The sequence below is a fragment of the Passer domesticus genome, chromosome 3 (assembly GCF_036417665.1).
Source record: "Passer domesticus isolate bPasDom1 chromosome 3, bPasDom1.hap1, whole genome shotgun sequence".
Taxonomy (NCBI): Eukaryota; Metazoa; Chordata; class Aves; order Passeriformes; family Passeridae; genus Passer; species Passer domesticus.
Window position 1 is genome coordinate 94,903,918 of NC_087476.1, and position 15,437 is coordinate 94,919,354.

The 15,437-nt window shown below is 36.7% G+C and overlaps 1 protein-coding gene across 3 annotated transcripts in view; it reads left to right on the forward strand.

The window, feature by feature from the left end:
- PRKCE (protein kinase C epsilon) overlaps window positions 1–15,437 on the forward strand; it is a 285,873-nt gene that overhangs the window by 250,042 nt on the left and 20,394 nt on the right. For all 3 annotated transcript variants that reach the window (XM_064414463.1, XM_064414464.1, XM_064414465.1), the window contains exons 12-14: window positions 7,581–7,719; window positions 10,029–10,217; window positions 14,423–14,569. In XM_064414463.1, coding sequence (XP_064270533.1) covers window positions 7,581–7,719; window positions 10,029–10,217; window positions 14,423–14,569 — 475 coding nt within the window. The remainder of the gene's footprint in view (window positions 1–7,580; window positions 7,720–10,028; window positions 10,218–14,422; window positions 14,570–15,437) is intronic.

Here is a 15,437-nt window from a genome sequence, read left to right on the forward strand (position 1 = left end):
TTTGGCAGTAAGCTAAATCAAGAGGCAGCATTGTAGTGCTATATCACATTCCTATCTCAGACCCATGGAAAAATTGTTGCATTCCCAGGTGTGGGAGTCATGAAGGATGAGGTTTATAAAGTAACATGATGTGAATGCTAAGGCAACCTTCTCTTGAAAGAGAAATAGAGACCACTCCCTTCTGTGCTTAGCCAATTTTAGAGAATGATTTACATAATGCATATTTGAACTTGTACATATTTCACTTAGGTTCACAAATAAAAATGTGAAAATAATAAGAAAGGAAAAGTCATACAAAGGAAAGTTGTTAAGTACAATATATTTATTTGCCTGCACATTATTTAAAGGAAACCCAGCAAAATAAGATAAGCAAATCAGGCACAGTAATGTCCTAAGCTGCTACCGAGAATTGTAATAAAGTTATGGTCAAAGCCAGTAGAAAGCCATATAAAGAAATTATTTTAAAGATTTTTTTTTTCTGCTATTGTAAAAGTCATTGGTTTCCTTAAGCTGCTGGAAATGAATATTAAACCTTTGTCCAATATGTCATTAAGACGTCAGTAAGCTGTTAGGACCATGTAATACATACAGCCTTCTTTTCTATTTTGGGACCTTGCTGACCTGAAAGATTTCTCAATGGTGGGCACTGCTGGAGAGATGATGTTATGCATCTGCAAGCCTCACTTTTGCCTTGCAGTAATGGGGGCTTACAGAGGCAGGCAGTGATCGTGTGTTCATCTCCCTCTGATGTCTTTGGTGGGTAGATAGCAAACTGGCTTTTGCTACATCCCTCCTCCCATCTCTGCCACCCCTGAGTCCACAAATCATTGGTGCAAATGGCAGGGTGGTGGATGTTGTGTTATATAAGGAAAGTAAACATGTGTGTTTTTTAAAGTAAACATGCCTGACAAGAGAATGTCACTATGGTCACATTAAAAGTCAACATTTCCCATTTATGTCTAGCCTGCTGTCTGAACTATCACTGTTTTCTTCAAGGAAAATGAATTATATTATCTCTGGCTTTATTTGAAACCAAGTCTGGCATAATGCATCTGCCATTAGCAATTATGCACAATGGTACACATCAGAATAAGGTGGATTCACTTTATTCCAGACTTGACACTGGAAAATAGCAGTTTTCAAGTGTGCACAGCAGATTTTTCTGTATATTACTGAGTACGACCCTACTACAGTGTTTGTGTTATATGTTATCTTTATTCTTTGATGATATCAAGTAATGTAACAATATCAAAAACTGTGTATCCTAAATTAGGTAATTACTTAATGGATCAACATAAAAACAAAGCAGAAAAATTCCAATTGACTTTTGGTTAATCACAGGCAAAACTGAGATAACCTACAGCAACAAAAACAGCAGAACCATCTTTTTCTCACTGTTAGTCTCACTCAGGTATCCCCCTACTTCCTCTCTGCTAACACAAACTGCTCTACTGCCATGAATTCACTCACAAGCATGAACAATCCAGTGTGTCCCCTATTTTTTCTCCATAGATAAAGGAGGTGACTGGTAGATCCTAATACCCAATGACACTGCAATTATTGCCCATTTATGCTCAGTAACCTCAGAAAGTATGGGCTCCTTCTTTCCCCTAGAGATTTTCAAATGGGGAAAAAAGTATTATTAGTTTGTGTTTTCTTCGTAGATATGGTTTGAATTTTCCCATTTATCTCTCATCTGTTGCTGAGGGGAAAAACAGTCTTGCTGATGGGTTGTGTCTAAAATACTTAGGACAACAAAAGAATCCACTCTGGAAGTACAATCCCCTATATATCTGTCCTGTTCTGTTTATGTATGGAAACTGAGATTAAGTTGGTGAGATCTAGTCACTAAAGAAGCTCATATCAGAACTTTAAAATTTTTGACTTTCCTTTATGTTTTCTGACTAGTGCCATATACAATTTCATCTTGCTTAGAATTGTAACCTAATACATTAGTTATCAGTATATTGAGGACATCAAAGAGGAAATTTATGCTGAGTACATGAGAGACCTGATGTAGGTGAGCATCTTTGTCTCAAAAGCAACTTGGGTATCACTGACTAACTAAGAAAGTAATTTTAGGAATGTAAAAGTCTTACCTTAGTTAAACAGATTAAAAAATCATCTTGTTGAAATTTCTAATTGCTATGATGATCATATTGTCTTTAGTTATGAATTTCAGTAACACTTGTAACTAGAGAATGATTCGGATGATTTTCCATGTTGTTGTAGGAAGTTTCCTTTCTGCCTTCTGTGGTTTCTTGTGTGAATAGTTTGTCTATTTAAAGCCTGCAGAGAGGATGTGATTTTCCCATGCAGGGGAACAATGGCAGTGATTTCAAATACACGATTGAAAACCTGTATTGCAGTTGAAAGTCACCAAAAAAAGTGGTTGTTCTGTAGTTCTGTACTTTAGGCTTTGTTGCTTTCAAATCTTTCTGAATTCTGATGTTTTATAGATGTTTAGTAAGATACAATCCTTCATTTAACTTTTACCTTATAAATAAATATTCCTGCTTCCAATGTTGTTATGGGTACATAATAATTATTATGCTTCATTCTGTGAAACATTGCTCAATCAAGAGTCAGAGTAGAAGTGGTAAAGCGGCCACTTAAAAGTGGTTGCTTGCCAGCTTGTGATCACATTTCTCAGCTGCTTGATCTTGTTCTTCAAATATGTATTTATTTAGTCACTGCTGTTTACTGTGTTGAAAGGCTACTGTTAGTAATGTTTGGCAGACTTTCTGATTTTGCTGGTCCAAACCCACCTTGATTATTTAACTGCCTTACTTTCAACAAGAAAATGGTGTGTCATGTAAATTACATTTGTGGCACACAGTGCCACTCACATAAGATGCTTATCTCTCTGGCTGCTGGTGGGATTCAGACTGTAAGAACCCAGTCCTATGAAATACTCATCTACTGAGCCTTTGGAGGAAGCCAAGGCACTCAGCGTCTCATGGCGCTCGCATGTGGAGGAAGAAGTGAGGGTTACAAAAGTTTTCACACAGATTACCCATAGTCAGCCTGCTCTTCTGTTCCAACTTGCACAAACATAACTCATAATCCTGATTCTTTCTTGAGACACCGCCAGTCATTCCAGCTTCTGAGATGATTGTGATGCTGGCAGGTATGCAGAAGTAGAGACTGAGGCTTAAATTTCTGTTTAAAGCTTTCTCAGAACAAAACCTGCCCCCCCCCCAAAAAAAAGAAAAGGAAAAAAAAAACAACCCACAACATTTCATGCAATGACTGCCCGAGTCAACTGAAGTGACTCTACAAAGTATCTTGGCAAAAAAACAAAGGAGAGAAACAGCTTAATGTAGCATTGCTGCATTCAAGAAATTTGAGCATTCTCCTGGCTTAACTGGTTAGGTTGATTGCAGTTGCATGTAATTAATTACTCAGGTTGTAGGAATTCATCTTGTCAGACACAGATGACTTTCTTACTTGCTACAAAGAGAATGCAAAATGAGAAAAAGAAGAATTTAATAGACCTTTGTCACTGAGCTATCTGACACTGTATTATTTGGTATGTTCTGATTCAGAGGTAGACAACTGGCACTAAATCCAGGAAAGAAATAAAAGACAGAATGGACCAGAATGGAACAATCTGTACAGAAGATTGTTTTACATTCCAGATATGGCCGTGTACTTTACTTTTGCAGGAGTAGGAGAGCTGGTTGTTTCTTGGAATGGTTCTAGGGAAATACAGGTCTAAAAGTTAAAGTTTTAATTTTTTTCAGTGAGGCTGCTGCTCTGGAAAGACAAGCTTTCCTGACAACTCTTTTTTGCTTACTTTTTAATTTGTTTCCTTTTCTCACGTGCTTTGGTTGTTGGGGTTTTTGTTCCTGTGAGGTATTACATAGCACATTATCTATTCCTACTTTCATATCAACTTAGTTAACTAAGATTTCCTTTTCCAAAGTTGCAGAATTAGAGGGATTTGGTGAGGTTTTTTGGTTTGGGGAGGTTTTTTCTGGCTTTTTTTTTTTTAATCTGGCAACTCTAAACCGACAGAATGATTTTTGGTGCAAGCACTTTTATGGACAATGACAGTCTTGGGGGCTAGCCATGAATTTGCCACTTTGGCAGACTCCCAGCTTACCTTTTAACCTCCCATATGTACTTTGACAGAAGTCATACTGCTGTTGTTTTAGCCTCTTCCAAATTTCTTTTGAAACTCTGGTGCACTTTGTGATAACACAAATCTACTGATATTACATTTCATTATTGCGTGAGTAATGAAGCTGATCTCCTCAGTGCCTTCAGTAGAGTTTTGAAGAGGCTTAAAGGCTTCACTGCATTGTTTTGGCTTGATAAAGGGGTCCCAGATGTTTTTCTTCTGTCAAGTAAGATTATAGTTTGGTAAATGGTAAAAAAGTTAAATTGACTTGTGCTTTTACAGTTAGGCTTAAAATTTCATTGTCACTCCTTACAGGTAGTCAGAATTTAATAATTAGACTCTTCCTAGTTTTTTCTTGGCTCAGTTTGTTTATTCTGTTTTTCCACTGTCAAGTTAAAATGTTATTGCTAATTTCTGTGTCTTATAAAAATCCTTAAGGAAATAAAGAGAATGGTGAGTAACTTGTCTTTATCCATTATGTGATGCCTTAGTGTTTTATTGCTCTTGAGGTTTGTCTTAGCTTAGGAGTTTCCTGGATTATTGACTATATCTCTATTCAAGTTCATGGCTACCATGTGGATGGCATTAAATTAAAGTTAAATGATTCTAGGTCCTGACAACTCCAGTGCATCACCTTCCTGCACGGGGAAGTCCTGCAATCAGAGTTAAGACAAAATTTTAGAGTCTTCTCATAAACACTTAATACTTAAAACATTTAATAAAGTGGATCCATTTTTCTAAAGAGCTTCTCGAATTTCTTCAGTTCTTATCATAATTATATGTATTATGACTTCTTTCTAACAGTCTGTTGTGATGGTGGCTGTAAATGGTTCCAAGATTGCATCAAATATAATTATCCTTTGATTTCTTTATCTGAACATCTTGACTTCTTGAAATATGGCTTGTATTCTTCCTTAATTAAAGAACATCCAAGATAACACTGCACTTGGAAAGTTAAAAGCTACAGCTACAATCTTGTTTCCTTCTTCAATCTGCAAGAGCTTTACCCTGATGATCACATTCTATTTGATGTTTCTATAGTCCTGTTTGAATGCAGATCTTTTTATTGTAGCACTTGTAATTCACTGAAGGAGCAGTTTTGGGAAGGCACATGATTTTTGAAACAGGGATCTTTGTTTTGTTTCTTCGACTTCTTGTGGGAGGGACACAGAGCTGTTGATATCTGTTTGCCCTGGCATTATGTTGGACAATTCTGGCAAATCACTTTCCAGAGATAGGAAGAGGTGGTTACTTGAGGGTTTAAATGGTTATACGTAGGGGGTTATGTGGCAGCCAGCCGGATCTTGGATTGTTTAGGAATGAATGACCTTATGGAAGGAAAAAATATGCAGTCTGCTCCAAGAGGCCATACCTGGGTGACCACTGAGGACCTGCGAGAGCAGCGTAGCTGATCCAGAGATAGCCAAGCGTGATGTAGGGGATATTGATTGCAATAAACATTTCTACAGCCAGAGTATACTTCAGCCACACAAACCATATCTGACAAAGCTAGTTTGTGTAGGAGACAGTGCTTTTACTGTTACTGAGGTAAATATGACTTTGCTGTTTTACACTTGTTTTAGATTTGCTGTTTTAGACTTGTTTTACACACACAAACCACTTTGTAACATGTACGTAACACAATCTATCTCTACACACACAGTAAGTTCTCCAGTACTTCCCAGTATATGCTTTGTGGATGCATCATTGCAGATGTGGAATGATTATGCAGACTTTGGTGGCAAGTCCACTGTGTCCCAGAAACAGCTGATTTTTATGTTGGCCTGTGTACCTGCCTGAGGAACATATGGGCCAGCATGTTAAAAAATATTTAACAAGTGTGAAAAGAAAAAAAACCCAGCAAACTAAAATCCATCTACTGAAATTGGTATGAGAAGCAGAAAAGACCATTTCTGGGGAAATCCCAGCATACTGCCTGGGACACTGTAGATGTGTCCTAGCCTTTGACACATCTACAAAAACTCTTTAACATACTTCAGCCTTGAAGGGCTATTTAACCAATTAATGTGCATAAATGCTTCCACCACGTTTGGTGCCTGTGGTTCTGATGGCTGGGATCTGACAAGGATATATTTCTCTGGAAGAAATTCTCTGAGTAAGGTGAAGTCTTCTCATCTCTCACTCAGGTCAAATTTGTTGGCATAATGGATTTTTGCAAAAAAACCCTCATCTTTTCATAGGCTTTTGGAGTGAAATTCGCTTACAGAGGCTGGCATGGGATTTTTTTCTTCTTCTCTGATTTATAACTTGCCTACACACACACTATAAAAAAAAATTCTGATCAGAAAGTGTTGACAAAGTCACCTAAAAACATGTATTCTGCTTTTGATTCTCACCTCTCTATGCATTCATACATACAATATATATATTATATATATATGTATCTATTTTATATCTAAATATACTATGTATCTTTAATATATATCAGAGATACCTAAAAGCCTAGACAGAAATATAAAAAGCAAATATTCTTTTTATACACCCTTTGTTTTATATTTATGTTATTTTGTCTACATGATTAAGAGGTTTTCCCTGGGGGTGGGGGTGGGGAGCTGTTCATGTAGATGAAAAATCTTTTATGCACTGACTTTCCAGATCCATTTGTTATGACTAGTGGCAGGTAAGTTAAATGGTACCTAGCATCCATTGTGTTGGAGCATGTATTAACCATCAATGGTATATTTAGAAAATATGCAGAGGGCAGGACAGGAAAGGTGGATATCCTTTTCTCAACCTTTTTTTGACCTGACCCAATTTTATAAGCAGACAATTGTGTAGTTTTGTCACAAAGACATTTGTATGATCAGAAACAGCGACTAAGATATGTTGTTTAACAATGAATACAAAATATTCCTGTGAAATTATTTTTGAGCAGGCTTAAGCCACAGAAAAAGTGCTCCCAAGGATGGGAATGTTGTTTTTCATCCTTCTCATTGCAATCTGAACTTTGAATTGCTACTATACATTAAAATCAAATTCAGAGTAATCCAAGTCTAAAAATACCTATTCACTGAACGTATACACTAGAGTATGGGTAAATGGTACTCCTTGCTTAGTGCTAATGGAAAAAGGGAATGACTTCAATGACCTATTTCAGACTGACAGAATGATAGATCTGTAGGAAACAAGAAACTGAGATATTTCCCAAACTTTTCTGATGCTGCCTTGGATACATAAAAGCTGTGCTTTCATGCAGCTAAAGAGAGTAAAAGCTTAGTCTTACAAAATGCTTGTAATTGCCTGCTTCTTTATTTTATTGCCTTTAACTAGGTTTATTTAGTGACTGCTATCAACTTTTCATGCACACACAGTGAAGGACAGATTCTCAGTGGTGTTTCTCATTTATTTGTCAAATTCCATCGTTTATTATGAAATTTAAGAGCACATGATCAAAATTTGAGAGTTGATTTAATTTGAGACCTTTGTATTTCAGGGACCTGAAACTGGACAATATTCTTCTGGATGCAGAAGGCCACTGTAAACTGGCTGACTTTGGGATGTGCAAAGAAGGGATTCTGAATGGAGTGACCACCACGACGTTTTGTGGCACACCTGACTATATAGCTCCAGAGGTATTTTTTTTGCAGTGCATTAAGAGTACGGATATTCTTATTCATCAGACTGTTCCATGCGTAATTTTACACACTCTTTACATGTATATGAAAACATTTAAGATGCAGACTAGATTGTGCTACAGTTGTGCTTAGGTTGTCTTGCAGAAAATGGTTACTTCACTGCTCACAAGCACTATTCCTTGATGGTAGGAATGGTTTTTCTAGTATTTATTTCTTGAAACTAGTTATTTTTCTCAATTTGCTCATTTCTGAATTAGCATCAGTATGATGATTTTTACCAGTCTTTAAGGTGCTAGATGCAACTGAGTATTGCAATCTTAGTAATCTTAAGTAGTTATAAAAATGTTTTTATTTTTTAGTGAGGTTTAAAAGAACATGTTCATACAGAAGAAGCCATGTGTTTGGTATTATTTTGACTGCAACCTTTGTGGAAATATATCTTTTTTTCCTTTCTCTAAAATATCTGTGAGTGAAAGATACTATGCCTGTGCTACTTCATAGACTTGCACAGAAAGATGGAAACTAGATATAAATGCTGTATATTAGTTGGCAACATTTCAAGATGTTAATTGGATAAAATAAATAGCTGAGAGTAGTGTGGTTTTTAAATATCCTAGATTTTAGTATTATGAGGTGCATTTCAAAGTGCCTAAAATTGAGAGCCACTATTGAACAGTTATTCTGCTAGACAGACTCTGTCTGCTCAGTTGAGTTAGTAACCTGTGCATCTTTCCACTTGAATGCTCAGGTTTAATGGAAAGGTGTTGTTGATTTGTCTTTCATCAAACATAAATTCACTGTGAGAAAAAATATTCTTTATTATTCCTTAGAGTCAATAAATCATAAATCCATATTGTTAGTGTTCATGGCTGTCCAACTTCAGTAGCACAATTGATAAGGTGTGAATCATCTTGAAATTAACATTACATAAATGTGTGTCTTACGGAGTCTGAAAAGTATTCCAGCATTAAAAGAAAATAAATACCAATGCGGTAGTTGGGGCTGTGTATGAATTTTTTTCTGATTCAGTATACTAATTGAGTCCTTTGACAAATTCTTTGAAAATTATTACCGAAAATAAAGCAGTAAGAACCCAGGAACTTTTACTGAGGCTTCCAATTTGTCATCTTAATTGCAGAAGTTTAGCTCCTGCTTCTATTTCTCTTACATCATGGTGATATGTTTTAATTTCCTTTTCTTTAGTAGTATCTGATTTCCAAAGAGTTCCCACAAGACATTAAAAGTATACATCTTATTTTCTGTATTTGATGGTTATAAAATATAATTTTCTTTCAATGAGCAGTGTGAATGGGATCCAGACCTGTATATCCAAATGTTGAACTCATTTCTGTTTTTATGTTAAGACTGAATTTGGTTTTATATTGTCTTGATTCCCAGCTACAGCACTAAGCCCAAGCAGTTCACCACAGGATTTCTCACTGCACTGTGTAGTGTTGTGTAAGGATCTGGTGGATATGTTACCATTCCAAGGCATTTTAAGGCAGCCAGCTTCACCTTAAGCAGGCGCCCACTCTCCTTTCCCTGGTTCCCTGTCGTGCTGAACCAGTGCAGCCAAACTGCAAGCTTCTTTCATGTGAAAAGGAGACAATTATTAAACTTGTTCCTGGTACAACAGTAGTTCTGTAACACCAATTGCTACTATAAAACTCCATGTGCTAAACTATTACTTGCCGCTGAATGTATTTGCTACAAGGTTGAACTTGTGCCACATGAGAAGTTGTAGCCAGTTTTTCCTGAAAGCAAGTGCAATTAAAGTGAATTCTACAGCCATGTATTGTACAGTGGTTTAATGCTGTAAAGGAACTTGAACAAAAATACTTTTGGCTTCCTTCAGCCCTACCTAAAGGACAAGAATAAATCTCTCAGATGATCTCTGTGCAGCATTAGAAGCTGGTTCAGTTTGTTTTGTTCAAGATAGAGACAAGGAAATGTTTCACATTTTCCACCAGTCTGTTTTGTATATGTGATCTTTTTTCCTCTATAGTGTGACCTGATTTAAACAGCTTGGAAGGATATGCAGCTCTTTTGCTCACAAGCATAGTTATTTACTCAGGGGACTGATAAACTCTCAGTACTTCTGAGAACAACATCTCATTGACACTTAGCTGTGTTAGAGCAAATTGCCTGGGTAAGAAACCCTGCCTGCTGTTACTGAAATCAGTGTGTGATCCAGTCCTGCTTAGGCACTGGGGCATAGAAGGGCTATATCGTGTTGAAACAGCAAAGGTGCAGCTGAGACAGTTGCCTCACTTGTCTCTTCAATCCAATCTCTTTTTCTATGCTAGATCCTCCAGGAGCTAGAGTACGGTCCATCCGTGGACTGGTGGGCTCTGGGTGTTCTCATGTATGAAATGATGGCTGGACAACCCCCCTTTGAAGCTGACAACGAAGATGATCTCTTTGAATCCATCCTTCATGATGATGTATTGTATCCAGTCTGGCTCAGTAAAGAGGCCGTCAGCATTTTAAAAGCAGTGAGTCTTCCATTACTTGCCTTCCTCCTCCTCCTCCTCCTCCTCCTCATGGGTTTTTGGGCAGTTGGTTTGTTGGGTTTTTTCCTTGATTAAAATTGAATTTGCTGAAAGTTGTTGAGAGCAGTCACCACTGGGAGTTCAAGCGCAGTTCAAAGTGCCACTGTTAGGATAATGGGGCCTTGGATAAATTACACTGCTTGTGGGAAAGGAACAGAATGTTTGTCTTCCACACAGTTGTACACTGTATAAATCTGTGTACTGCAGATTCATGTTTCAGGGAAAGCCCAACCAGCTAGAACTGTGCTATCACTTTGACACTTTATATGCCATATACTCCCATCACTAGAGTGGGAGAAGCACTACATAATTAAAGAAACAATGTTTTTTATGTAACCCGCTTACAAAATTTCCTGTCTATTTGCTGCTTTTCCCCTGTCATCAAGATGGGTTGAAAGCCCTTTATTTACAGCTGCATGTTCTATTTTATAGTTCACATGATAAGCAGTCTTACTTTGGGTGATTGTTTCTGTTCTTGTTGGGATTTTTCAGTATGAGTGGTGACTTGACAGCAACTTGTGTCACCAAATGCCACAATTTGTTTAATCAGCCAATATATACCACTGGGCAAATTCAGTTTTTAAACTAGCTTTATAAAGTCAGGTTTATGAAGTCATTCATTACTATGAATGACACTGACATAAATTCTTTCTTCTGTGCTAGTGTAATCCTAAAATTGAAAGCAAAACAATACAGAAGCAGTATGCCAATCCCCATAATTGGCAAAAACCTGAGAAGGATTTTTGGCTTAAAAAAATAACTTGGTTATTATTTATTCCATTTTTCCACTGTCTTTGAAACTGGAAAATTTCTGCCTTTCTATATAATTTTCTTTCAGCATCTGGAGTAAGGGAGACTTTCAATTAAGAAGGCAGCTGATAATGTAAAATCCTGCAGAGATCTTCATACAGTGTCATTTTGAAATTGTGTATAAAACATAAATTGTGATTTTAACACCAGTGGGGAGCACATTCTGCAGAAATTCTCATCTTGATCTCTTAATGAAAATGTCTTCAGGCTCTTCTAGCTGAGCAAGAGAGATGCTCTAGCAGTGATTCAAAGCAGAAGTCAAAGTTAACCTCTCAGAAGTGTTTGTTGAAGTATCTCTTTTGCTACATTCACTGTAGTGAGAAGATGGAGGATTTTTTACTGCTGGTCGTAATTTACTAATACTTCCCCCATATAGCTTTCTGACTATGTTTGTTAGCTCACATGATACTTCAATGAATCCATTTCTGTTTCCAGACCCTTTGATTATTTTGCTTCAGCAATTAAAATATATGGACTTGACCTGCATAATTCGAGTTTATATCCAGGGCTCGGGTTATTTTGGCACATTGTAAATTAAGGGTGGTTGTCAATTTTCATACCTACATCTGATTTTCATTGGAGTCCTGGGAATTTTCTTTTAAAGCTCACTTTTTTACAGAATTTTCTGAGACTGTTTTCCTGGATCTACATTTTCATAGTAGGAATGGTGACTTGTATCTTGTTGTAGTCATAGCCTTTTGGGCATAAATTTATACAATTTAATGGAGCTGTAGCAATTAACACCATAAATAAAACACATTTCCTTAGGATTAGCAACCTGCTGCCTACGAATGTATGGTGTGAAACCTGCTTGAAACTTGTGTTCTTCATCTGATACTCGCCCATATGAAGAACAGGAAAAACAGCGGAAAGAAAGAGGCGTCTATGTATTTTACTGCTGAATGGTAGCAAGGGATTAACTTTGGAGCACTTTGTTTCCTCACATTGTGCTTTGACACATGAATTTTAGTCTTTTGAAACTGTGTATTTTTACACTTCAAACACCATGTAAGGAAAGTTTAATAAGAACATTCTCTTGTATTAAGTAGTGATGTTGTCCTATTTTCTGAATAAACAGTTTTCCTGTTATTTCCATCAAAACACTGAGGATGATAAAGCTCAGTCTTACAAGGCAGTGTGTTGCTTATCTCCTGAAAATCCACACAGCTTATTAGTCCTGTTTCTGTGAATTGACAGGAATTGCTATTTAAATTCTTTCCTGTGTAGTAAGGAAAACAATTCTTCATTGAAATTGGCTCTCTGCTTCTTCCCAAGCAGTGGAGAGATGTTGTCTCCACACAGTGTGTGTTCCCTGTGTACTGGGATGACAGTCTCTGGCTACAGAAACAGAACTCTGTTTTTAAGCTGTGTGATTTATTTCAAGAAGCAAAATTTGGGGAGCCTAATGATCCTTGATTCAGGCCTTAAGCAGCATTTTGTCCTGTTATCAGTAGGAATGCTGATCCTAAAAGGCTTCTTCTTTCAGAAAAGGAGGTTCCTGCCATAGCCATGAAAAGGTTTATAGCTATGGCTGTCAGCTCCATTTGCAACCATCTCTTCAGCAGAGTGCAGTTAACAGCTGTGTCTGTCCTGCCAGTTGCATCAGTGTTGATGCTGGTGAAAAACAAGGAATAAATGCCAGCTTTTGCTTCAGAAATAGAAAGGGATTAAATTAATGCAACTAAATGTCTGCTTTAGAAGTTTGGTATTTTTTCTTCATATATGCGTGTGATATTTTTGTTTAAGTACTCATTCTTAAAATACATTCTCTTTCATCATCCATTTCACAGTTTCATGAAGTTTTTGAAATGCAGCACTAAACTGGACTGTCTAATCACATTGTCATGTCCTGGGCTTCTTAAAAAGTTACATGTCCAAATTCCTTGTCTCCAGTTTAAAACAAAGATAAAGCATGGCAGATACTAGGGTCATATTTTACTTCTTTGATACCTGGATTATATGGTACAAAAAGTGCATCCTATAGTTTCCATGTTCTATTTCTGCAATACATGTGGCTGCCGGTTCCTGGCCTGCTCACTCCAGTCCTGGAGATGAAATAAAGCAGAGGAATGTAGGAATGCATTTTGTGGTTTTTCAGGAGACCTCACCAAAGCACAGTAATCCTTTCAAAACCTTTCTTTCTCCTGCTCATAGAAAAAATTGCCTGTAGTTTAGATATTACTTGCCCACTTGCAAAAGAACTTGCAGAGCAGTCAAACTCAAGACCAAAGAGAAGGATCATCTTCAGAACTGCGTGTATGTCAGAGACCACAGACAGAATTGCCTTGGTGATCTATGTTATACCTTTAAAATGACAGCAAGGATATTCTGTGGATAGTTGATCTAGATATCTAAAACCATTCTAAGGGCTTAAGTAGCTACTTATCTGGAGTACTAAAGCAAGGGCATGCATTACAATAATTTATTTTATTCTGTGGTTTGGGGTTTTTTTCCACAGAAGCATAGTATAATGTGATACATAGGTTGAAAAGACACTCAACTATTATTACATTTTTTTTTTACTTTGTACACTTTTTCTAAATTTAAAAATGTTATATAATGGCTGAATATGAAGTTATAGCCAAGCTATTGAGCTAATTCTATAATGTGATTGTGTTTATAAGAACAGCATTCATTCCTACTTGAATTGCAAGGATTCTGTGTCCACACAAGTTAGGAAATTAGTAAGCAATTGCTAATAAAAGAAGGAAAAATAACAGAGAAAAATCAAGTAAATTATTATGAGCTGCCATCAGTTAATATCAAAGTCTTATGCCACTTGTACAGCTTTTTTCTGGCAGGAAGAGTAATAGTTTAAACATGAGAAGTTTATAAATTACCACACCAGAGGAGACCAGTTAGTTCCAGTCACTGACACTAATCATGTACTAAAAATGAAAGAGAATGTGTGAGTTATGTCATGGGGGACATGACATAACTTCCCATTCTCAAGTGAAGCTTTCTGCAGGTACTGATCACTCTGTCTCTAGAGGGTTTAAAATCGTCCTTCTTCCCTTTAGTATTTTTGGCTGAAGCTGGAAGTAGGTATGCTGAAAGAGAATCTAGTCCTTTAACACTCCCAGTCAGATGAAATTAAGAGCTCTCAACAATAAAGTGAAAGGGTTTCCTGCAATGAATTCACAGTTTGGAGTCTCTGAATCCTATGGTTTGGCTGAAACCTCTGAAATATGGAGTGCCAGAAGAAATAACCTTCTGAAAGGGGACTATCTTTAAAAACTTGGCTTTAAGAATTATTGTGTGTAATTGAGCAAAAAATTATTTCCAGGTACTGCCATTCATATTTTAACTTTTCCTTCCTTTCCCTCTCCACCCTGTAGTTCATGACAAAAAATCCCAACAAGCGACTTGGTTGTGTGGCGTCACAGAACGGGGAAGATGCGATTAAGCAGCATCCATTTTTCAAGGAAATCGACTGGGTTCTGCTAGAACAAAGGAAAATCAAGCCACCCTTCAAACCTCGGATTGTAAGTAACAGTTTGTATAACATTCAGAGAAAACTTGGTTTGGCAATTCTACTTGTTGGCTTTTCTGAGAAATGAGATTACCTGATGCAATGTTTTGAGGGCTGAAATAGTAACATAAAATGGCACTGAGAAGATTTCTTTGTCATTGCTTCTGTGAAGGTAAGTGCCAGGAATAAATATAATGCACAGAAAAATGTTCATGTTCATCCACATAAACCATGAGAGAGTTCAAAGCACCTTTTTAATTATATTCTGTGTTCTCAAAGATGCCATAGCCAGAAAATATTATTTCAGTTGATATATGCTGTCTATACTTTCTGTGTGAACTCTACAGTTCTGCGTTGCTGATGGCCACTGGATTTTGTAGTAAAACACAGACAAGAATTTATAAGGAATAATATTTTAAGTAAAGAAACTTGAAAAAACAGCTTCTTGGGGAAAAGAAACACATATTATGATTAGATAAATTTATGTACTAACATTTTCCTGGATAATAACCAAGTATTTCTATTTTAAAGAAACAAAAATCTGTTAAGAACAGCCCCACCTGCAGAAAATACGAAGGCCATGCAAAAATATTTTATTCTGGTTTTTCTCTGGATGAAAATACTTACAGTTAACCAAATGTCACAGAATGAATGTGGTTACTTTTGTGCTTACACACTGCAAAAGGTTAGCTTTATGATAAATCCTCTGAGACTGATTTGCATCTTTTGATTTCACACATTCCTGATTACAATGTTTGATTTCCTGTGAATATGGTCAAGGTTCTCGTTTGTTTCTTTCTTTCAATAGTTTACAAAGGTATTAAAAAAACCAAAAAGCAAAACAAATTAGCAAAATAAAAACCCTAGTTCTCAACTCTGAA